Source organism: Lissotriton helveticus, chromosome 5_1, assembly GCF_964261635.1.
Source record: "Lissotriton helveticus chromosome 5_1, aLisHel1.1, whole genome shotgun sequence".
Taxonomy (NCBI): domain Eukaryota; kingdom Metazoa; phylum Chordata; class Amphibia; order Caudata; family Salamandridae; genus Lissotriton; species Lissotriton helveticus.
In genome coordinates this window covers 1,007,749,771-1,007,775,243 of record NC_136065.1, presented here as the reverse complement: position 1 = coordinate 1,007,775,243, position 25,473 = coordinate 1,007,749,771, and the positions used below count along the sequence as shown (strand labels likewise).

General features: G+C 43.3%; 1 protein-coding gene across 1 annotated transcript in view; it reads right to left on the bottom strand.

Moving 5' to 3' along the window:
* The window catches only part of C5_1H10orf90 (chromosome 5_1 C10orf90 homolog), an 822,168-nt gene extending 800,195 nt beyond the window's left edge, over window positions 1-21,973 (bottom strand). Inside the window, exon 1 of the mRNA XM_078641149.1 lies at window positions 21,781-21,973. Within this exon, the coding sequence (XP_078497275.1) occupies window positions 21,781-21,946 (166 nt within the window). The 5' untranslated portion in view covers window positions 21,947-21,973. The remainder of the gene's footprint in view (window positions 1-21,780) is intronic.
* Window positions 21,974-25,473: the final 3,500 nt, after the last annotated feature.

The following is a 25,473-nucleotide window of genomic DNA, read 5'->3' as shown; positions in this document are numbered from 1 at the left end:
TTAGTGTGGAAGGTGGGGGGACCCAATGGTTTAGTGCTGCGGTAGAGGTCAGGAGAGGGCGTAGTGCAGTTTCCAGAATCTCACATGCAGGTAGAGGCAGAGGGGTAAAATGCACATATGGACTACAACCCCCAGAATCCACCAGGGTAGAGCGTCAAAAACCAAATCAGCTTGATAGTACTTCATCGACTGGAGCAACAGAGGAAACACTTGATTTAAGAATTGATTTACAAGGTCCACACGGTTTAAGATATTGTTTAAGAAGCAGGAAGCAAGACGCGGCGATTCCCCAATGCTCAAAATTTTCAGCTCAGGTGAAAAAGGATATAACACTCCCAAAAAATAAGGTGCCGCTCTCCATAAATAAACCACCCCTCTCCACTAAAGCTAAGGGAAAATCGAAGAAGAGGAAAGATGGTTTAAAAAATTCACCCCTTGAAGTTGTTCAAAATAAAATAAACCCCTTCTGTCACTCAAACAGTACTTTAAGGTAATACCTCCTATTCTGGAGCTAAAACCATTAACCGAGGGTCTTACTTGCGCGGACTCTAATTTCCTAGAAGGCTTTCTGAGCCTGAACAGATATCAGCCCTTAGTAGTCCAGGAAGACATAACGGATATGCAGAGCGCAGGGATAAGTGACAACCTCCCTAGTACACAAAGCGGCTCAGTAGCAGCTAGCGATGAAGACTTATTTTCTAAGGAAAGCAAAGACTCCCAGTTAATCATGGGAGATAAGATCCAGGTCTGTCCAGATTTAATGCCGGATAGCTTGGGTGTTGAATTATCGGAAGAAGATGAAGGTGATAAGATCCCGAATGATCAGTCGGTGTTGCTAATTCTGCAGTCATTAAGTCAAGAAATGAGGAATGGGTTCAAGGTCTCTCAAACAACTGTTGTTACTGCTTTGTCATGGTGTGTGAAAATGGTAGTCCATTATTGTGCGCATTAATAAAAAGATAAATAACGTTTTTTTTAAACTATTGCAAGGACTCAGTTCAACACATCAATACGAATTAGAAATCAAGTTGGACTGCGAACCATACATAACACAATGACCATTACTCAATAGGAAGCGTCTTCTTGTCAAGATCAGTCCCGCTAAATGAGTTCAAGGAGATAGTAGAAATCAAAACCCTATTTTGTAAATGAGTAACACATTGCTAACAAAAGCACAAAGAAACAGGAGATGACTTAACTCTGGGATATAAAATGTGAAAGGTAATCACACAGAGTGAGCAAATAAATGTAGCAATGCATGTAATGGCTAGTGAAAACAATATAAACATGCCTAGTTTTAGGAAGTTTCTTACGTCCTAACTCCCTATCGATACTTCTATGTGCTATGCCAAATTTTAGCAGAAGCAGAAAATAAACCTATACACTGAGTTTCTTAACAGCTAATCTTCTCTCAGAAAAAATATCTGTTTAGCTACTATTGCATAAAGCCTATTGGTGCGTATTTCAACTGTTCTGTCACATAGTTAACACATACCACAGATTATTACTCGAGGTGAAGGTCAAAGTTATCAGTAATTCTGCAATCTAATTACAAATACTAGAGGGGTACTTCATTCTGTTATGTGGAATTACAGGGACATTGCCAGTTTTAGCTTATGAATGGAATTAGCTATGTGACGCAATGCCATTCAATAAGTCGAGAAGTTTTCACAATGTCTTGAGACTATTTGGTGTCATTATCTGTGCTTTTAGCTCTTAGACACACAGTGCTATCAGACCCTGGGTTTACTTTTTACCCCAATACCATTGTAATTGTTCATTTAGACACGTGGACTAAACCTAGAGGAAATCTTCAGATGCAACAAAACAAACAAGAGTTGAACAATCATCCCCACACCCGAATATATGGTTTACCACACAATTCCACCCATTGTTGGAGGGAAAGTTGCCACCAATTTACACTGGTGATTACTGCCACGGTTTTTCCATTCTATAATGCAGTATTACCATATTGGTGATGCAGTATTTCTTCCTTACGAATGTTTAAATGCTCCTTATTCTTAAAATGTCTCAGATTCCGTTAAAGTCACTAATTAATTCCTATGCATTTCCTGGCTCCCTTTGTCCATGTTTCCTTAGGTATGTAGTGGACTGTATCACACACAGGTACTTTTTCTGTAACCTGGCTCTGGGATGTCAATAGTAGAGGTGGACGGGCCTCACAGAGCTTCACTCAATGGAATCCAACGGAGTTACATAAAATGTTTCGGAGATTCCATAGAGTTCAGCGAGCGGGTGGAATATGGCACGTCGCACTGCTGATTTTTAGCGATGGGAGCTTGTACCATGCTGTAAAATCAGTGTGAATAGCGCCACACGACATGTCAGAGGGCGCTGTTTCTTTTTACCACTTGAGATGCTGTTTTCTCAGTGCAAATGGTCACAACCTGCTGCGACTGCCCATATTGAAAAATCTTGCTTGTAGGCGTTATCGTGCCCGAAAATCATGCAAGAGTATGCAAATTCTCACTTGTGCTCTCCGACTTAACATTGGTGAGCTGTACATGAGAAAAAACTACACCATGCGGCGGTTGTCGGAGTATTTACCGCGTTCCAATTGAAATGCGGAGTGGGCAAAACTCTACGAACTCTGCCGGCGGAATGCTGTTTATTGCCCACCCCAGTCAACAGTCAGGGTCTTTATTGTCTTTCTCTGTGAATTCCCCATCTCTCTGAGTGTTAACAGCAGAATGTGGGTTATGTTCATGGACGTCTCAAGAGGGGGACCAGGCTTGATACTTTTCAACAACTTGTGAGTATAATGAGTCGTGGTGTATGCTTGGTAGCCCTGACCCTTTACCAGGGCTGAATATAGGCACATATCATGCTGCCCCAAATACATGTTGTAAATACACAATCAGCAACAGGAAACGCTGAAGTGTTATATCAAATGTGTAAAGTATTATGTTGAAATTCCGAATTGAAAGTTGACACAATTTAGAAATAAATCTCCGCTGAAAAGTGCTTAAAAAAAAACGAAATTACCACTAATGCGGAATGAAAAGTGCCTCGCTGTGCCACTGCATAAAGATGCTCCAGACATGGGAAAGAACCTAAAGGTAATCCATGCAGGCTCAACTCGAAGCTGCAGGCTTCGAAGAAATGTGACAGACTGAAGAGGAAATCAGCTGAAAACTGCCACCGTGACAAGACAGGCAAAGAAAGAATACTATTGAAGAGTGTGAAATGGATGCGGATTGTAAGCACTTTATACGATTCTGCACTCACACCATCAAGCATTAAGATAAGGGTTTCAGATATTTAACTGGAACCATAAAAGCCATTTTCAAATCACAGAAGCCGTACTTCTTCGAAGTCACACTGACTGCAGGGTGTGAACACAGATATGAAAATAACCTTTATTTTGTAACTAGCAGCCCGCCACAGCGTTGCCGGGGGCAGAAGGGGGCTGGGAGCAGCATTTCAGGCTTGCGTGCACCTTACCTCAGCGCTTGCTCCCAGTCGCACAAACCCAGACCCCCGCTCCAGTCCGCCTCACTTCACCGCCCCCCCACTACTCTCACTTAAATGTCTGCACAAAATGTGAAAGCCGTTTTAAAACCTATCATTTATTTTGCTATCCCGCTCCAGTCCGCCTCACTTCACCGCCCTCCACTACACCAAGCCAGTCTACACGCCCCGCTGCAGTCCGCTATCCCGCTCCATTCCGCCTCACTTACCGCTCCTCCCCGCGTTCTTCACCGCTCCTCCCCGCGCTTCACATACCTCATGGCGCTGCAGTCTTGCTACGTTCTCCGCTCCTCCATGCGCTGTTGTCCTCCATTCCGCTCCATTCCGCCTTACTTCACCGCTCTTCCCCGCGGTTCACGTACCTCATTCCCTCCAGTCTGGCTAAGTTTTCCGCTCCTCCCCGCGCTGTTGTCCGCTCCTCCTCGCGTTCCTGTCCTCCGATGATGTCAGCACGCATGTTGTTAGCACACACGGCCGGCGCTACTTCTTAGGGACTACTTTTTTTCATTGTTTATTTTTGAAATAACGTTTTTTTTTATAGCCTATGTCCATCTACTGGACCCCCCCCTTTCCAACGCTGTTTTGGGTGTTGCGATTGGTGGTGTAGTTTTCAAGTTTACCTGGCTCAAAAGACACAGTTCTCTCTTTATAATAGTAGTATAGATGAGTGTATTGATGGTGTTGGCAAAGTGAGGCCACATTTCCTTAGACGTGGATTATTCCAAAAGGGCAGGAGCAGAAGGGGTCTTATAAGTGGCACGGGCGCAAAATGCGAAATAGTCACTTCCAGTCCATATTTAGAAGAGATTAATTGCACATGTTATCATGAATGTCATTAAAAGCAACGTCAATGACATAAAAGAGAAAACATATGGGTACATGAAGACATGTCTGGTTTAAGCTGCTCTCCAGATTATTAAAATTACCAATCAGACGCCACACAAGAGTGCGCTAGTAGCAAAGCACTTCGAAGTCCTACTTTAACTTCCAGAGAGCACTCCAGAGGTAGCAAATCTTTGCAATGGCGAACAGAAGTATGAAGTCAGAGGGCCAAAGAAGGGAAGCCATAGCAACCTCTCATCCCCCATTCAGGAGTAAAGGGCAAACAAAGCATTCTGTCGAACTAGTAGGCACCCATTCTCGATCTTGTTTTATTGATGCGACGCCACCGCGCAGTGTAGGAGCACACAAATGTTATTGAAGGCGAGGTGAAGAGATTGCCCTGGGAATGCTGTAAAAGGAGAGAGGAATGCGTGCCCTTTTTCTTTGTGCCAGAGATCATGTCCCACCATGGCGCCAAACATACTGAAGACACATTCTCTGCTGTAGCACATGACGCCAATGACTGGACTGAAACACACATTTCTAATTTATCTTATATAGTGCATACTTGACCTAAAGCAGGATTCATAGCACTGTACTGATAAATTCGAGGTTAATAATCGCAGCAGTTGTGCAAACAATAAATTAGCAATAGATTTAGGTAATGAGGAAATAACAGGGCCTCAATATGAAAGTGTAGAGAGCTTGCGCGTAAGAAGAGCAGACATTGTTTATACAAGTCAAAGAAACAAATAAAGATCACAAATTAAATAAATGCACAGGTGTAGGTCAAGCAGCGGCATCATGAAATTACATTTGTACAGAGTTAGCTGGGAGTGTGGCAGAGCAACATGGCGCTGGTGGGGAAGCGTATATTTAATGCCGGTCTGACAGTTTAACAAAAAGTGCAACAATCGGTCATAACAAGAGGCAGTTGTAGATGATCAAAGAAATGTACAAAAAAAGTGAACAGTAAGTGCAGGAAGAGGGCAAAAATAGCAGCATCTTGAAAATATACTTGGACAAGGTTAGCTGAGCACCTGGCACGGAAATGAAGAAATGACCAGATAGTAAAAAACGTCAATGACGTTCTGACAGGTTAATAGTGCAGTAGTAGTCTGCTATGCAAGGGACTAAACAAAAACAACATTCTAGGTTGGAATGATATAAAGATTGTTTATTTTACCACACATTGCACTTTATGATGATCACATTCAATGCTGTTATTTGTTGGAATATTTAGTTCCTTCCCTTGACACAGCTTCTACATAATCTGTCAATTCTGTATGATGGTAAAGGGTAAATAATGCAGCCTTTTTTCTATAACAGCTAGTGGCAGAGCTACGCTGCCATTGGCCCTGGTGCAGTCGCAGATGGTAGTGGGAGTACCTGTCGGGCGGTGAAGTGGGGAGGGGGAGGGGCAGGGTGGGGGGTAGTAAACTATGGATTACGGAGGTTTACAGGTAAGTAAACATATAAATAAAGAAAATAAATTTTGTTGCATGCACTGCATCCCCAAATGCGATGCAGTGCGCGCAATAAAATTCTTTTTATTTATTTATTTGTTTACTTACCTGTAAACCTCTGTTATCCATAGTTAACTACCCCCCACCATGCCCCTCCCCCTCCCCAGGTCACCACCAGGCAGGTACACCCACTATCAACCGCGGCTGCCCTAGTGCAGGCAAAGTACCTGGATCCCTTCACAAGGGTGACATCTTAGTCTGTCATCTGCCCCAACACCCCTCCTCCTCATCCTCCAACTTAGTCTGACTCTGCCCCAGCAAAGTTCACTACCATTCTCATAAACCAGCAGCTGCCCCGCGGAGCAGAGACAAACATTAGCAGCTACACAATTGACTGATGTGGGATAGTCCACTGCCTAACTGTATGTTCTAAGGGGCTGAACCAGTATGTGAATGCCCTGGTGTCTGATGAATAACTAGAGTGGGCTTACCCAAAGCTAATTTTCTCTAAGCAAAATAGTGTATTGTTTGGGAGAACAAAAAGGCTGGTGAGACATATATTACAGTCTTTTGGTCAGACCTATAACACACACAGATAGAGCACAGGGAGCAGGATCTCAGGAGATCTTTGGCTCACACAACAAATAAGACAAACAGCACTGGCCAAGAGCATCCCAATGTTCCCTGAAAGACATGGAGCTAGTGTGGTACTGCACGACCAGTGCATGTTTCATTCAAAGACATGGAGAAACAAGGGTGGTACTGAACAACAGCCAGACCAAGCTCCCTTCAAAGACATAGGACAAATGAGGCACTGCAGGGCCAGTCAGTGCAATTTTCATTCTAAGACATCGAACAAGTGTGGCACTGAAGGGCCAGTGCAAGCTTTCTTCAAAGACATGGAACAAGTGTGATACGGGGCAGGGCCATTTATCGCCTCCCTTACTTACAACAAATAAGCAGCATTTCGGATTGAGTGTAAATAACATCACTGTGGTGTACGAATGCAAGCCAGCTCAAAGGCATAGCATTATTGCCACACATAAAACAGGTACAGCACTAGGAGGAAGTACACACATCACTCACACCCATCAAATACATACCAACATGGCCAGATACAATGCAAGTTTCCATTGCATACACAGAACAAGGACATCATCTGCAGCAGCAGCCCAAGCCTGTATGTAAACACACCCACCCACTATGTGCAGCATTTGGCAGCAGTGCAATTTGCCCCCACACACACACAGCACAGGTACAAGATGGTCAGCAGCAGTGCAGGTTAAGATATTCTCACATACAAAACAGAGATGACACAGGCAGCAGCATCTAAGCTTATTTCAGGCACTGAATATTAAGAGTAAAATTAATAGGGAATCTGGAAAATCCAAGCCTCACACAAAGGAGAAGTGTCACACATGAGCCATGTCCATTCAGTAGGAGAGTGGTAAGGGTGTAGTATGTATCTAGTGTATTTTGGAGCAAACTGTGACAAATATATTAATAAAGCACAGTGTGATACAACACTGTCATTTACAGAACAGTTTCCGATTAAACAGCCACTACATATGCACAGACATACAGTTTTACTGAAAAAACTATGCAGCACACAATACATTTCTGTGTGAAAACTGGGTTTTAGTGAATACTTGCCAAATGCCCATCATCAAGTAAAGTGTCTTGATTTTTTCTGATCCTATTAAAATCGTTGTTATAATTACACTTGTACTTTCCTGTTATTTAGTTTGAAATATTTGCACAGCTCATTTATACATATTTAAACGTGTTTGTTAGAAGAAAACAACATCTTACAGCCTTTCCTCTCACACCAGCAAGATTGCCACTTAGTTCACTTTACATAATCCTCGCACTTTGCAGTAAGAGAAAGTAAACATCAGTTTCCATTTTAAAAGAATAAGCAGCAATTTGTCAGAAGACTAGACTGACATTTACCCTCTTTCTCTGAATGCACAGAAAATGTGACAAGATAAAACCAAAACTTCAAATCACCTTTAATGCATATTCATTTTCAGAACTCCAGTGCCTATGTTGGTTGGTGCCCTCTCAGGGCTCAATGGGCTATTGCAGGTGGGACCCCTTCCATCTCTGGGCCCTGGTGCATTGAACCAGCTGCACCACAGATAGCTACATCCCTGAGTCCAGTGAACAAAATAAGTTTGTCGTGATGGTGGATCCCAGCATACAGGTTAGTCCACACCTGAAGAAGGACCTTCAATGACCATTGACACTGCTGCTTGGAAATTTAGCGTGTGTAGAGGCAAAAGCACAGGAAACCTCAGTTCAAGAACATTTACTGCTAGGTTACTGTCTGGTAGCCTTGGGGCACAGTAGAGGCCAGTAAAATGGTCATATAAGATTGGAGGGTCTCTAACTGCTTCTTAGCATCCACACTGCTGTTTTCCCACACCCATCCCTAAAATTGCGGGTGGGGGTCTCGGATTTGTTTTCACTGTTTGATATGTTCTGAAGGTTATTATGTTTTCTTGCTTTAATTAACACTCATACTAATGTTTGTTATTGCAATTTGCAGGGGTGGAATTGTGTTTGGCCACAAAGCAGATCACACCTTGACATCATACACTGAAAATCAGACGAGCTGTGGTCTGATTTGGCTTTAAATATTATCTAAAATTGGGACAGTCGTTTTATGGTGTGTAGATTAGCGCTGAGTACGTGGGCTACAGCGGTTGTCTTTGGCCTTCCAGGGTACTCTATCGGACTGTCCTAGGGATGTTTGGAGTTTGTGCTTGTGGCCAGGTCCATCTCTTGAAGGGTCCCAGAGGGAATCCTCTTTCAGGGAGGATCTGGCATGGTAGGTTAAGGGCTCAGCTTAAATGCTGACCTTGGTTCCTTTGGTGTGAGGGAGCGAATGGATTCGTCCTGTGAAAGTTACATCCAGACTAGATAATGTGAATTCCTTGTATCTCGGCTTGCCGGAATATCTTTTGGGCCGGCTACAAGTGATTCAGAATGCAGCAGCTAGAGCCATATTTCTGGTAGGCTCTAGAACTCATACCACCCTGCTCTTGTCGTCACTACACTGGCTTCCTGTATGGAAAAGAATCCAGTTCAAAGCTCTGGTCCTGGTTTTTAAAGCCTTTCATAAGATTGGAGCACTCTATCTAAGGGATAGATTTCAGCCCTATTTCCCGAAGCGCAATTTGAGATCCTCATCACAGCTTCTGATTATCACTCCTAGGGTGAGATTGTCTCGGATGGGTGGGAGATCTTTTCATGTGGTTGCTTCACGGCTGTGGAACAGCCTCCCCCTCCCCATTAGACAGAGTTCAGACCTCCTGACTTTTAGGAAAAGTCCTAAAACATGGGTCTTTCAGCAGTAGGCCCTTCGATTGTGGTCGGTGTGCTTGATGTTAGGTGGCGTATGACTAGCTTTCAGCGCCGGGACACTCCAGAGCGTAGCCATGCGCTTTATAAATATGCACTAACATAACATAACATAACATCTAGCAGGGCTAGGGAGTTCACTTGCGACCAAGTCAATTAACCGGTGCTATAAGGGTCAGCCGGGTGGCCAATCAATGCTCCATAGAAATGTCAGTTAGAAGCTTCAGAGTTTAGCCTACAGTATGTCACTGATAACTGTGGTCATGCTGTGCATTTTAGAAAAGTATATGGAAAATAATGTGAGTTATGATTTGTGCTGATTGAGTTTGTAATAAATACTGCCTGAGAACTGTTTATTGTCTAATGCAATACCCAACTTGTCTCCAGTCGATTAATCACGCTTGGGGGGATTACATTGAATTTCAAAGGTTATTAAATTCTATATATGTCCACCCTTTGGGCCTTCCTCACTGCGAGCCTAGGTGAGGGGGTCCCATCTGTAACTATTCACCTCCTGGAAAACTCTTCGTTAAACTCTTTGTTTTTCCTTCTCATGCACCCTAGCCGTGCCAGATTGCTTGATAATTTATCAAAAGGTGCTACTTTAATTGAACAGGGACACTGCAGCTACATTCCTAGATATCGGTGGATGTTAAATAAAAGCTTAAACTAAGGTGCAATGAGTAAAAACACAGCATAAAATGGCACAACATTTCCTTCTACACGCAACTAAAATGTCCCGATAAAAATGGTATTTTTAGGAAACAGATGATGGGAGTACAAGCCTGCAAGTAGGGACCCTTGAACTCCCAGTGCGGACAGCTACATCTCTGAAATGAGACACAGCATGCAGAGGGAGAGCCTGCAGAAAGACAGGAAGGGAGTCAGGGAAGCTAAAGAACCCCCCTGCTAGAAGCCAATATTAGAGTAGTTGTTTAGTAATTAAAGGATGAAATATTATGAAGACCATATTTTCTGTAAGCTTGCTCCCACCACTTAACAGAGACACAAGAAGCATGCCACCCTGACAGTTGTCTTTAGCTCCAAATCCTGCATTTAAGTTAATGTAATGCTTTCTTAAGCATAGACTGAGTAATCTATGCAAACAACCTAATCATTAGATGGTAATTGCTCAGCAGCACACCATCTGAATTTGAAAAGTGAAATGCCTAATTTCCTACAGTTCAGCCTATGGAGTACGAGCACCAAGCAAAGCTCGGATGCTTAGTCAACACGGATACAATTACCATGGAAGATGTGACCCTCTTCGCATTGGTGCAGCAGAGAGCAGGCAATTGACAACGCACAGTAAGCAAATTCATATTTGCAGGTGGTGGTCACTGTGAGCATCACATTTCATGTTTGCTGAATATCGGAAACAGTAAACCACGTGCTTAATGAATGTGTAATATTTTAAAGATTCAATTAGTAAATTATAATAACGTAGCAGGTTGCTGGATTTGTAGGTGAATACGATGTGAAGTTAATTGAATTAATAATTGATGTTAATGTTAATTTTTTATGTCCATTTAATAGTTAATTGATTATTAGTATGTAAATTGTTTAATTTTTTAACTGCTAGTTCATGTGTTTCATTTAGTTGAATTTTTTTATGTATTTTGAATTTTTATTTATGTTAGTAATTTATATTTTAGTAGTGCATTTTTTAGTTTGTAGGAGAGCATGGTTGGAAGTTAATTACATTATAATCAATTAAGTTAAATGTTAATTCATTGTTATTGTAAATTAAATATTTAATTGAGCAATATTTGTTTAAAGTGTTTATGTATCTGCCATTTTTTTATTTAAGTTTAATTTGTAAAATGCAATAATTGTTTTAGTTGTTATACCATTATTAGTCATTTATATTTTGGCAGCTGGTTGTTGGGTTTTTAAGGAATAAGATGGGAAGTAATGAAAATATATTTTTACCTAAATGTTAATCACAATTCATTTTGCTTTGAAAATTAATTATGTATTTTTACAAATGTTTTATTATTTAAATGATGTGCTTCATTTAAGTTATTAAATCATGTATTATTGATTGTTTTAATTTTGTTTATTTTATTTTGGTATTTAATTATTTTTGGGGATGTTTATGAGTTTTGCTTGGGTTGTAGGGAGGGAAGTAAATATAAATGTATTTAGGTTTTTTTATTATATAAAAACACATTGATTAAAATTACTGTTTAAAACTTCACATAAAATATTATTCTGAGCAATGCCATCTCCTTCGTCAGTACCGCATTTCAATAACAGTTCAGCAATGATAGGTAACCCAAATGTGCAGTAATCAAGTACACACAACAGTATCAACAGTTTCGGAAACATTCACCAGATAGAACATGTGCAAAATGAGCAAAAGCAGCAGCCAGTAGGAGCATCATATTTTTATAATTCCCATTGAGTGGTCTGTTTTATATCGGTAATATAAACTCCATGCTGGTCCACCCCCTACAAACCATACAAGTGCTTGGTTTATCAGCCAGCATGGTAATATTCCCGCTATCGCCAAAAACAATGCCTGCTCAGACCAGTTCTTAGCCATGTTATCCAAAGGGAGGTGGATAACATGGCTAAGAGCATTTTGTCGCTAATGCGTGAATATCGCTGTATTCCCAGCGATATTCACGCATTTCACCGCTATCGATGGATATTTTAGCACAATGGAGAAAAACGTTGCTAATAGCATGTTTTCTCCGCTAACATATCCAGCGATAGGCAGCGATAATAAAATCGTCGCTAAGCCTATTTAGCGATAATTATCGCTACTTGTTGGTAATATGCCCCATAGTTATTATATGCAACTAGTAGCCTCCACTTCTATAACAAGAAACCGAGGTTGAAAATGGCCTTCAGGGTGCGTACAATGATTTTGATCAAATTAGGATTATTTTCCCAACTGCTGCTGCAATAAATCTATAAACTGTTAGGCACACTGCATTGGATTGCAACAGTTGTAGATAATATAAAGATGCTCTGCAAAATCTAATATTGACGTTTCTAAGTAAAGGTTTTAGGATGCTTGTCCTATTGACCCTGTCTAGATCTCAAAAAAAGAGAAAATGCAGCTGCGACTGGATAGATCCTGAGTCTCAAGGGTGAGGCAAAATAACTTATTTGCAGTATGCCTTGGATGAGTAAGAAACCAGTATGAGTGACATATTAAGGCGTAATCTTACCAAATATTATCTCTGATAGGTTGGAACAATGTATAAATAAGGCTCCAGACAAATAGTTATAATTAATGAGGTATAGTCCTCCACCATCCTCTTACTGCACTCTCCTGCTGCTCTTTTCCTTCTCAGTTGAGCCAGTATTTCAATTTCAACAGCAGCTCTAAGTGGCAGATTAAGGTTTTTGTGGATTGTCAAAAAGTGATGGGCAGCAGATTGAGTAAAGTTGGTCCTTCACATAAGGCAGCCACCTAGTATTAAAGACTTTGGGCCTTATTACGACTTTGGTGGTCCTCCAGCGGCGCCACCACTGCACCTTCCGCTGCAGGACCGCCAAGACTGTGGTGCGCCCGCCTGCCGGATTATAAGTGTAATACATGGCGGGTGAGCATTTCAGTGTCGGTCTGACAGTAGTGGTCTGTTAGGCTCATGGGAGAGCCTAACATGCAGACCTCCACCGTGAGAGTGTCGTCTGTACTTTCCTACATGATATGGCATGCGTACCACACTGTACAAGACCTTGGGGGTGCGAATCCTGGGGAGGCACATGTTGTACCCCCGTAAAAGCACCTTCAGGAGCAGCACCCTTTTGTTGCCTCTCCGCCACCCTTTTAATGGGAAGCTCACCATCATGAATGGGACGGCAAAAAGGTAACTCGTAATATGCTCAGCTGTGCCGCAGCAGCACAGCCAGCATATTGAAGCTCCCTGACCACTGTACGACTACAGCGGCATCCTGGCTCCCGGGCGAATGCAGCGGTCCTGTGGCTGTCTGACCCAGACACTCGTAATACTGCTGGCAGGCCCGCAGTGTGGCGGTGGTCAGAGGTTCTATGGACAGTGTAATTGTAATAATGTCCTTAGTCTAAGCTCAAACAATTGTCAATTACCATTTGGTTAAGAGGCGCTTCAGGCCTAGACAAGATCGATAACCACAGAAAGGACGGTGCTATCTTAATGAGGTTCTCTAGGCATTGTAGACCCACTTCATCATGGCATATGAAGGCAGGTACAGACCTAGTAAGTCAAAGCAATTAGCCTAAAAAGTTATTTTCAGCAATCTGCAGCTGTGCTGAGTCATAAAACCCCATACACCAGTGCCATAAGAGTGGACCACATGATATCTGGCCTTGTAACTTTTAGTTATTGTCTCCATAGGTGCTGAATCCAATTTCACAACAGACTTGAATAATGAAGTCATGGTCATCTTAAATTGTGCACATTTCACTCTTAGCAGCTGTTTCCCGGAGCTCTTAGAATCAAATAGTATCTCCAAGTAAGTAAAAGACTAGACTGACTGTAATCTAGTGTCACTGATTAAGTACGGGCTCAGTTTCAGAGACCATAGTAAACAACTTTGATTTGGTAGTGGACAGCCCCAAATCATCCATAAACTTAACAAATCGGTCTAACAACTTTTGTAGGCCCAACCCGATTCCAGACATTAGGACAAAATCATCAGCATACATAAGTACTTGAAGACGTTTTGTTCCTGCCCTGGGTAGATCTGCCTCTGATGTCAAGAAGGTATCAAGATCGATGATGTAGAGGTTGAATAAAAAAGCGGACAGGTCACAGCCTTGTCTGACTCCTTGTCAGATTTTAATAGGGGTGTGCATTCTCCCCTTTGAATCATACCTGTCACAGCCCTCTACAGCCACATGGAGTTGGGACAGCAAATGCGCAATATCCGGAGCTGCACCTTTAGTCAACATCACCCTCCATAGTTTTCCCTTGTTGACATTGTCAAATGACAAATTGAGGTCCCTGAAGGTGAGATGTAGGCATCTCCCCTTGGCTTGAATATATTTACAATTCAAGAGATGTAGGTTCAGGCATTGATCTGATGTTCCTAATCCTGGCCTGAACTCATACTGCACAGTCATTAAAATGCCATTCTCAGTAGCCCAGTCCTCCCGACGGTCTAACAATATCCTGATTATCACTTTGGCCATGGAGTCGATGAGGGAAATAGGACGGTAGAAATATGGATCCCCTCGAGCTCCTTTCTTAAATATGGGGATAATAATTGCACTTGACTACTTCTTGGGTGGGGGGGGCGAAAAGAATGGAACTGTGCAGGAAATTTACTAGAAGAGCGGCCCAGAGTTCAAGATTTCTTTTTGAAAGATCAATGGGTACCCTATCTGGGCCTGAGGCTTTATTGCTTGGGCATCATTCCACTGCTGAAATAATCTCCTTTAGTGATATCGGGGGTAGAATTCACGCCCAGAAGTTGGTATGTTTTCCTCTATACTACTGGTCACCTTCTCTGACTTTTTGTTTCATTAAGTTTGATAAAATGAGACAATCAGGAGTGAGATGGTATTGTAACATCGGTGTTAGTATTGTGGCTATTCTCAAAGAAGGGGGTGTTTACTGTTCTCCAGAACAGAGCAACATCGTTGGTGACACTTGCCTGCCATAGCTGTTCCCAGGTCTTGCCTCTGATAGTGTCCTTTCAAGCCTTGAGTGTATCCTCATAAATCTTTCTGCAAGTTCTTACTTCTTCACTATCGCTGGGTGTCCTTTTATAGCCTGTAAAAGGTTACTATGCGCTTGTGAAACTTTGCCAGTAAAACCATTTCTTTTGCCCAAGGAGGCCCTGTGGTTGTGGTGCTGTCAAAAAATCTGCTGCATATTTGCAGTTTTCACTATAAGCCCCCAGTACACCTAGTGTACAGGCCGAGAAGTGTTCCATACTTTCCGCAGCTGAAGATGTAATTAATTCCCCAGTGTCCCCCACACCGCCAAAGCCAACCTCCACAGAGGAATGAAGGCCAGCACCGACTGGATGAAGGACAGCAGACTGAAGCTGAACTCAGACAAGACGGAGGTCTGCATTCTTGGACCCACCCCATCAGCCTGGGATGACTCTTGGTGGCCCACATCGCTAGGCACGCCCCCGGAACCCACAGACCACGCGTGCAACCTGAGGGTCATCCTCGACTCCACCCTCTCCATGACCAGGCAAGTTATCGCCGTCTTCGCGTCCTGCTTCAATACCCTCCGCATGCTCTGCAGGATCTTCAAATGGATCCCTCCCGACACGAGAAAGACCGTCACCCAGGCCCTCATCACCAGCAGACTCGACTACGGGAATGCCCTTTACTAAGGAACAACAACCAAGTTCCTGAGACGACTACAATGAATCCAGAACGCCTCGGCACGACAACGTCCCCCGACGCAGCCAAATCACACCTTACCTGAGAGGCCTGCACTGGATCCCCGTCAACAAGAGGATCACCTTCAAACTCCTCATCCACGCACACAAAGCCCTACACAACACCGGACCTACATACCTCAACAACCGACTCAGCTTCCACACCCCCACCCGAAACCTCCGCTCAGCCACCTCGCCCTCGCCACAGTTCCACGCATCAGGAAAACAACCGCTCTCCCCACCAGCCTACGACAGACTCAGGACCTGCTGGCCTTCAGAAAACTCTTCAAGACCTGGCTCTTCGATCAGTAGCGGCCCCCGCTCCCCCCCAGCGCCTTGAGACCCTCATTTGTATGTAGCGCGCTTTATAAATGCACTGATTGATTGATTGAGTGTCAATGTTCTGCCATTTGCAGAGGATACCCCTGTACCTCTAGTACTCATTTGGGGGATACTGTGGGTATGTTGCAGAGGAGACAAGCCCATGTGTAAATTCAGTATGAACAGATTATGATCACTCATGCACCATTGGACAATGGAGAAATTAACTACATGTTTACCCCATTCCTGGGAAATGGCAATAAAGTTGATCATGCTGCCGTTGCCCTGCCCCGTAAAGGTCACTTGTATTGTATCTACCAGCCAGACTAGGTCCATACTCAGAACAAGGCTTTGGCTCAACAACACCCTATTTAGCATGTTACCACATGAATTATGCTTGAAATAAGAGAAATCCACAGACTCATGATCCCCCTGGCCACACACTGCATTTTTGGAGATAGGGCATAACCAGCAATTGCAATTTCCACTCCACAAAATAACATAGTCCCCATTGAGTCTATCTAGAACTCTAGCTAGTTCTAGATAAGAGGACTCCACTATTGCGGGGTTCCTCCCATTGAAGTTACTATGATAAAAGTTAATCAATACACAAAGGGCCCTATTACATGTCTGGTCGCCCGAGGACCGCCAAAATCGTGGTGGCGGATCCAGCCAACGCCACACGGCAGGTCTGACTGCCCGATTATGACTCAGGCAGTCGGACAGCCCTGGCAACGCTGGCTCAAACAGGGATCCGCAGTTCCCTGGCATAGGAGCGGCAGTCAGAGGCTGCAATATGGTTGGTGGGACCGCCCAGTGCCACCAAGCATATTACAAGTTTCCCCTCCGCCAGGCTTTTCATGTTGGTTCAACCACCATCAAAATCCTGGTGGAGAGGAAACACCCTGTGCCTCAAACATATGCTGATGCACACCGGGCTGCATGCACATAGGTTCCTGCACAGCATAGACTTTCGAGTCCAAACCATGCAGGAATCTTGTGAGCCATTCCCATTGCAGTGATTTTTTAAAAGGCACCGCCACCTTTGAAAGGGCACCACAGGGGCAACCGCAAAAGCTGGTGGGCTGTGGCACCCTTGGCCAGAGTGGTGGCATGGCAGTGCTACTGCTCTGCTGAAATGTTTTAATAGGGCCCTTAGTGGGGACATGGCAAGTCACATATATATTATTTGGAAATGGGGTGAATTCAAAAAGGTGCTGATTATCTTGCCTGCAAGGCCAAAGCAACTAGGGTTAACAAACCACCACTATGTTGTCCATGCACAGATGGACAAACCAGTGTTATCACAGAGTGGATCATGTTGGCGTGGTGGTTGCTGCAGGATCATTTGACCTGCAAGCAAACAATCTGATACTCTGAAATTATGATAAACTAATTAATATCATTGGAAATGCTGGCGATGTTCCAATAAAGTAAATTCAGGTCAGGGACGACTGGGGTAATACATGAGCTGATGCTCGTGGCAGCACCTGCTGCCAGATGTTAAGAAGGAGTTATCACTTCCTTGTCTAGTGAGTTAATAAGAGACCTCAATTCGGCCAGATTATCAATATGACTAGTGCATTGTTCCAGTGGAAAAAGGGCTTGGACTCGAACAATAGTACTAGGTGCAGAGTGAAAACAGGTAGACCAAGGACTTGGGCCATATGCATTAAGCAATGGCTTATTACATCCCAGTCAATCAACATCTGCTAGAGGTAAAAAAAGGTTTTGAGTCAGAATCAAAAATGGCCTGGGGGGCTGGAGATCTCACAAGACAGGAGTTGGCAACATAGTTGCAGGTGGCCTGTAAAGATAACCCATGGGAACATGCTGCATATTGCATTTGGAGCTCTTAAAGCCAGACAGTCTATATCATATTGTTCCTACCAATTTGGGGTTGCTGCGCACCAACTTGAGGTTGCGGAAATTAATACCCAAAAAATCCCCATCCTCTCCTTTAGGGATGGTACCTACCCATGATGTTGTTAGGTATTGTTTAAAATTTTCTAGAACATATTTATGTTAAGTTTGATTGGTGCATGTAATTCCTACATAGTTCTACTTTTTCACTGCTGTTGCATACATTGCAGTGTTAATAGGAAATGTAACAGCTCTACAGTCAAACACTTTCCCTACTGTTGTAAAGCCTGGAATGGGAATAATAAATCTAACCCCTCAGAAGTCAATCCCTTTCCCTAATGTTGCTTAGACTGAATTAGGAATAGCAATTCTATCCCTCCGCAGACCTACACTTTCCCTACTATTGGTTAGACTGGAATAGGAATAGTAAAACTAACCCCTCCAAAGTTTGCATTTTACCTACTGTTGTTTAGACTGGATAGGGAGAAGTAAACCCATACAAAGTCCAACACTTTCACTACTGCTGCTTAGACTGGAGTGGGTATAATACATCTAACCCCTGGAAAGTCTAACACTTTCCCTTCAGTTGCTTAGACTAGAGTGGAAATAATCAATTGAACCACTCTGAAGACCAAAACGTTAGCTACTGTTGCATACATTGGAGTGGGTTTAGTAAGCCTAACTCTCTGAAATCCAGTGCTTTCCTTACTGTTGCTAGGACAGGAGAAGGAATAGTAAATCTAACCCCTCCTAAGTACATCACTTTCTCTGTTGATCCTTAAACCGGAGTGGGAATACCAAATACCCCTCCACAGTCCAACAACTTCCCTACTGTGCGTAAACTGCAGTGCGAATAGTAAATCAAACCATGCGAACTACAACAGTTTCCCTAATGTTGATTACAGTGGATTTATATTAGTTTATCATTGTTAGTCAATTTGATCTTGTTTTTTTATATTTTGAATTTTTTTAAGTTAATGAGGATTTTACACAATTATATATTTTTAATATATGTATTATATTTGCTTAATTAATGTTTTTCAAATATATACTTTTTTAATTTTTAACATTTTTTAAAATTGTTAAAGCATTGTTATTTTTTTTAATTATCTGTAAATCACTTCTATATTTAGTGTACAGTATTAAAGCAAACTATTTTTCTGTCTTTACTTTAATATATTACATTGGGTTGTTGTTTTTATTTTTACTGACTGTATATATGTTTGTTGCTTTCTAAGTTTTCTTTACCATTAATAGTTACAATAAAATGTACTTAAAAAAAATTATTATTCTTTTAAATAAATAAGTTTGAGTTTGATATTTATTAAAAAAATATTGATATATATATATTTATATATCCAAAACCACAGTTGCCTGGAATGAGGAAGCCCAACACAGGTGAGTAGAAATAGCCACATTTTAATGGAAAAAACGGCTTGGAAACAGCACGGAAGTGTCTCGCTAAAAGTAAGTCCTATGATTATGCTCAACGTGTTTCATTCTGTTAAGCATTTCTTCAGGAGCTCGCAGGTAAACAAAGTCTCTGGTAGCAAACGTTTAAAAGGCACCCTCGTAACTAGGTCCCCGCCCCAATGGGCGTGGCCACGACTGTGGCCTACTGGATCCTGTAGTGCCTCACGTTTATTTGCTCAAGTGAGCCACTGTAACCAGGCTCCAGATATCATTTGACTCAATCCCCAAGTGGGTGGCGATGACTGCCTCATGCCGCTTGCATGCTCAAAGTGTTGAATCCATTGAGGCACACCTGCCCTCTGGTTGCGGTGTCGGTTGATGTCGCAACAGGACTGTAAAACCAGCGGGGCTCCACTCGCGGCTCAGGCTGCGCCGCTGTTTTTACAGTCCTGTTGCGACGTCAACCGACGCCGCAACCAGAGGGCAGTTGTGCATAAGTTAATTGCGATCTTTATTTTAAAATACATTTCCTAATTCCATGTGTATGGGTATAAGCTGTACACTTATGATTTTATGCGAAGGTTCACGTTTAAACACAACTCTCTCCCCCCATAAATAATTAGGTTGGGTTTTTCAATGTGCTCGAGATGCTATGGGGAGGCTTTTTTGAAACACGTCTAAAAATCTTATGTGAGATCTGGAAATGTATTGATCCAGTTCAATTATCTTGCTATCTGTCCACTGAAATGTATCATCAGCTTGAAGTGAGTGGCATACAGATGTACTTCTGTGAACAACCCACTCATGAAATGAGCATGTGCTAACATATAATAAACTGTTGTTGTCAATTCTCAAATGAGATTTAAAGAGGTCTGGTTATATGCCCTAAAATGGGTATGGCTTTGTATAATACACAAGAAATTGAAACTTTGATTAGCGCTCTATTTTCTGGAGTAGAACTGCTTTTAGCGAGTTTCTTGCATCGTTATATCCTGATACTAATATGGCATTGGTCAAGGTATTTGCAAATACCACAACTGCTGGGGACAGCAAGTGTGAAAATGGTAAAACCTGGACAACAGCCCTTACTTAGCCATAGAGATTTAGGGCCAAAAGTATGACCCTTTTTTGCGGCGGCAAACAGGAGATCCTCCCGTTTGCTGCCGCAAAAAAGGGTAATAGCATGTACAAATGCTATTTTGCGAGTCTGCAACTCTCTCTATTAGGAAGGGGCGTCCCTTCTTAATGGTGAGTCAACATGCTATGTACTAATATTGTGTGCCACATTTGCGGCCGCAAAACACTTGCAGTTTACCTTGCAGTTCCTAAAGTGCCAGCTGCACCCATAAATGAAATATTCTAATTTAAAGAATCGATGTCAGCAGAGATTGCTGGGCAGAGATGGACCTTACAAAAGTAAACAAGCCCCGCCCACTCCTTAATAAAATATTGTATTTTATAAGAATGTATTTGTGGAATTGTTGCTCTCTGAATAGGAAACTTGTTATACCTGCTTCTCAGCCAGTGTGACTGTGGAGTGGAATGTTGATGTGAAAGGTGGCAGTGGAATGTTGGTGAGTGAGAGAGTCAGTTGGTGGAAGGGCTGAGCAGCAGGAAGACTGCCCCTGGTGGGGCTCAACTTAACATCATATCCTGAATAAATATACTTGGAAGAAACTACATGGATTGGACTTTCTTTTATTCACTACAAAACTATCCTATATTCCATGACATTCACTTTTGGTTCATGCAAAATATACCCATATTGGAGATTTGAATGTATCAAGAATGGGAAAATACAATGCATTAAAAAACACTAAAGCCATATTTGTGTATCCTCACGCACCTTGGAGAAGCATCGTTTGGCTGCTTCTTGTTCCTTAAATATAGCAGCAACACAGATTTCAGTAATACCCTCTGCCTAAATATTGAGAAAAAGTTTTAAATATTTATACATTTTACAGCTGTGGTGGCTTCCCGAGCGGGAAACACAGCGGCGAGCTCAATTATATGGTCCTCTCATGTTGTGGTCAGCAGAACCGTTTTGTCTTATGCCCTGCAAGAATCATAAATGTTTTGTGCATTCAGTGCTAGTAACAGCACAGCGAAAGAGGTAAAGAGTTTAAGAGTATCGAGATGGGATGAAATGAAGCAAGGTATCCGGCAACCATTAAAGTAAAACTAATTCACCATTATCTCTTTAACAAATACAATTTCCTCTGGCCTCCTAGTCATCCTTCACTCTTATACTAAGGCTGTTTTACTATATTATCTTTTATTTGCTTTCCACATCAACAATGCGGAACTAAACACAGAGTGACTGCCACGGAAGTAAAAGTAAACGACCCTGTGTGGAAGAGGAAGACATATCCGTATGTTCTAAAACACATCACTGAAGGGGGCTTTAAGCACCACTCAAAGAATTGTGCGCGACTAACAAGTATAAGCAGAAACGTTTACGTTTACGTGAATACGTCAAAGCGCCCACCTTACTAACTTCAGAAATGTTCTTCTTACAACCGAAAATGTGCACAATAATTTCGGTGAAGTACTGTACTTGCAAATTTGAAAAGTTTTCAAAAGTATGTGTGGGCTGCTTAAAATGATGTATGCAGACGCCGATATTGATAACAACGTGTAAACACTGAAACCAGAGTGTATTTTCCACGGTCACCAACTCACTAATTATTAAACTTACCTGTGGAAGCTCTTTTTCCGCCGGAGGCCGAGTTTAGGCTGAAGTACAGGTAAGTAGTGAAAGACCTGTTGTGCTGGGACCAGTGTGCTTCGTTTACAGATTTTAAGTTCATGTGTGCGTGTCGCGCACACTTGAGGAAGACGGGCGTCCTTTCCCGGGAAGGCATGTTTCAAAGCGTTCTTTAATTAAAAGGCGTTCGGGGCCGTGTGTTCGCCTGGCTCTGCAGGCCAGCATCCACTTGTTGCAATGGTAACGGCGGGGAAGGCACGGCCTGCCCTCTCCGAGAGCTCGCGCCACTGGCATGAATAATTAATGCACATCCACCTCCCGCCATTAGCATTCCACCCAAGCAGCACAAATGAAGCAATTCATTTCTTCTTCCTCCCATCAAAAGAGCGGGCAGAATTAACGAGGTTTATCGCAGGAGATAAGACGTAGGCCCGCCTCATTTTTTTAGTCGGATTGGTTAGAATGAGTGTCAGTAACTGACGGTTTTATTATTAGAGGATGAGTACTGTCTGTGAATTTACAGCCTGTTAGGGGCATTGTTATTTCCTCCATGTGCGGAGATATCAGGGAACAGCACATTAATCTTTCATTTTTCGCTTTAATATTTAAGGATGTTCTTTGTTTTTTCTTTTCCATCCTGAGCTATAGTGAAAGCAGATCTAGGAGCATATAAATGCCTTGCCATGTCTTCATTGGATGCTTTTTGCTCTTTTAACCTCCTCGCACGCTGAATTTTCAGGATTTTTCGAAAACAGAATGCACAGAACTTTCATAGAGAAACTGCAGTTAACGCAGTTGGGGATGTTTCAGCATTGTGAGTCAAATGTTTTTGCTGGGCCAGGGCCGATGCTACATGTAGCATCCTGCTACAAATAACCACAAACACAATTTTTCTTGTACTGGAGCTTTATTCTCTTGCAACCAGCCTCTCTCCTGTCCCTACTCTATCTGACCTTCCCTTGTCCGTCCCCTCCTCTTCCTGTCCTCCCCTGGGCTCCACCCCACAACCACTAGCCTGCTAACTTCATAACATCTACCCCTTTTGTAACAAAACAAACAAACACACTGACTTCTCAGTCCATTTCTTCAATAAGTCTTTTGGGTGGACGTGTGTCGCGATGAGGTCGTGGCGACCTGGCTCTCGGACTATTATTGTTCAGTGTCTCATTGACCGGACCAGTGTTCTCGCGACCAACTGAATGTGGTTCTTCTGAACTGGGAATGTTCACTTCACTCATCATGGTTCCGGTGGTATCTCGTGACAATTTCTTAAAGTGCGAGATATTTCTCGTGACTCGCCGCTGCTCCGATTCCGCGGTCAGCATGGTTCCTTTCCTTTTTGTGATCAGCAAAGGTTCATCCTTGAACAGGCAGTCAGTCTTTCTCTGCTGCTCTTGCTTGACGAGAACATGGTCCCCTTCATGTAATGACAGTGACCTCGCTCTACTGCGCTTGTCTGTTATCATCATCTCTTGATGGTCTCGTGCGGATGATGGTGCTCGCAAAGCCCCTTCCCACGTTGGAATGCGATTCCTCATGGGACGTCCCAGCATGAGTGTCGCCGGGCACTGCCCAGTCGTTGCGTGAGGAGTTGTCCTGTAAGCTCGGAGGACCTCATTGAGTGCCATTTGTAAATCTTTTCCTTCCGCGGTAGCATGTTGAAAAGTCTTTTTGAGTGTGGCCATAAATCTTTCGATTGTTCCATTTGCCTGTGGCCAGAGGGGTGTAATCCTGCGATGATGAAAATCTAGGTTTTTCGCAAATGCTGCAAAGTCTTGCCCATTGAAAGGGGGTCCGTTGTCCGTTTTCACCTTTGTGGGAACTCCCCATGTTGCAAAGACTTCATCAAGTACTTTGAGAGTACTAGAGGCGTTTGTAGACGGTACGAAGTATGCAATGGGATATCGAGAATGTTCATCAATGATGGCCAGCACATATTTGCCCGATGACAGGGGTCCATAGAAATCAATGGCGATCTCTTGCCACACTCCAGGTGGCAGGGTGGTCATGTGCAATGGTGCTGGAGGATCACTTTTGCTTGTGAGCTGACAGAGGTGACAGTCCTTCAAAGTGGCTTCCACCAGTTGGTCGAGATACGGAAACCATACTCGTTCCCTTAGCGCACGTTTAGTTGACACAATCCCCCGATGCCCTTCATGTGCAAGTGCAACCACTCCTTGCCTCAGTTGAGTGGGGATCACGATCCGCTGGTCTCGCAGTAGTATGCCATCAGTGGTGGCTGACAGTTCACCACATACATGACGGAAGGCTTGCAGTTCTTGTTTGATAATGGGATCAGTCTCTTCATCCTGAGGATCATGTCTCCACCTGTTGTTTCGAACCCTACGAAGGACTTTCTGCAGGATGACGTCTTGGGCCGTGCTCTCTCGGATAGTATCCATGGGGATAGCTGGAGGTAGGGCTTGGTCGGTCACAAAATGTATGTACTCTTCCGCGATGGATGAATTAGAGACTGACGATGCAAGTGGGTGCCGGGACATGTAATCAGCCGGGTTTTCCGACTTCCCAGGCTTGTGAATAATGGTGAATGTATATTCCTGTAGCCTCAGGCCCCACCTTTCAATCCTCGGGGGCATCTTGGATCGTGGGTTTCCATAAATGGTGACGAGAGCTTGATGGTCTGTGATTAAAGTGAAATGTTTACCGTATATGAAGACATGAAAATGTTCACATGCCCACACTACGGCAAGACTTTCTTTCTCGGGCTGCGAGTATGCCCGTTCCGGGTCAGTCAGGCTGCGACTCGCATATGCAATGATGCGACGTTGATCTGAGTCGTTGTCATACTGTGCTAGGATGGCTCCAAGCCCGACGGGGCTGGCACCACAGTTATCTCAGTCTTTCTTTTTGTGTTAAAATATGACAGGTGATCCGCAGATTCCACCGCCCTCTTGATCTCCTTGAAAGATTGCTCGCATTGAGGAGTCCACTCAAACGGTTGACCTTGTTTGGTCAAGATGCGGAGGGGATGACTGATTGTCGCGTAGTCTCTGATATAGCGAGCACAGTAACTGGTCATTCCGAGGAACGATCTGAGTTCACTGACGTCCAGGGGACTCTTGGTGTTGTTCAGAGTCACAATCTTGTCAGGTTCAGGTTTCATGCCAGCGCCTGAGAAAATATGGCCAAAGAATTTCAGTGTGTCCTGGTGGAACTCGCACTTCTCTTTGTTTAGAGTCAGGTTTGCCTCCAATAAGGCATGGCAGACATGATTGAGTGCGATATCGTGCTCTCGTAGATCAGAACCATATACGAGGATGTCATCGCTATAGTTGAGCGTGTTGGGAATGTTTTGGATGACTTGCCGAATTGCTTCCTGAAATATTTCAGCCGCTGAGGACACTCCAAAACTCAGTCTCTTATATCTGAACAACCCCAGATGGGTTGCGAAAGCGGTGATGTATCTTGACCTTACGTCTAGTTCTAGCTGATGGTAACCTTTATTTAAATCCAACTTGGAAAACACCGTTGCACCATTGAGAGCTGAGATCATATCGCTCAAATGTGGTCCCGGATGTCGTTCTCTTTCGATTGCAGTATTGGGCAGGCGCATGTCCACACAGAGTCTGACTTTGTTGGCCGTGCCCTTCTTGGGTACTATAACTACTGGTGACACCCACGGTGTTGGACCATCTGTGCGCTCGATGATATCAGCAGCTAGCA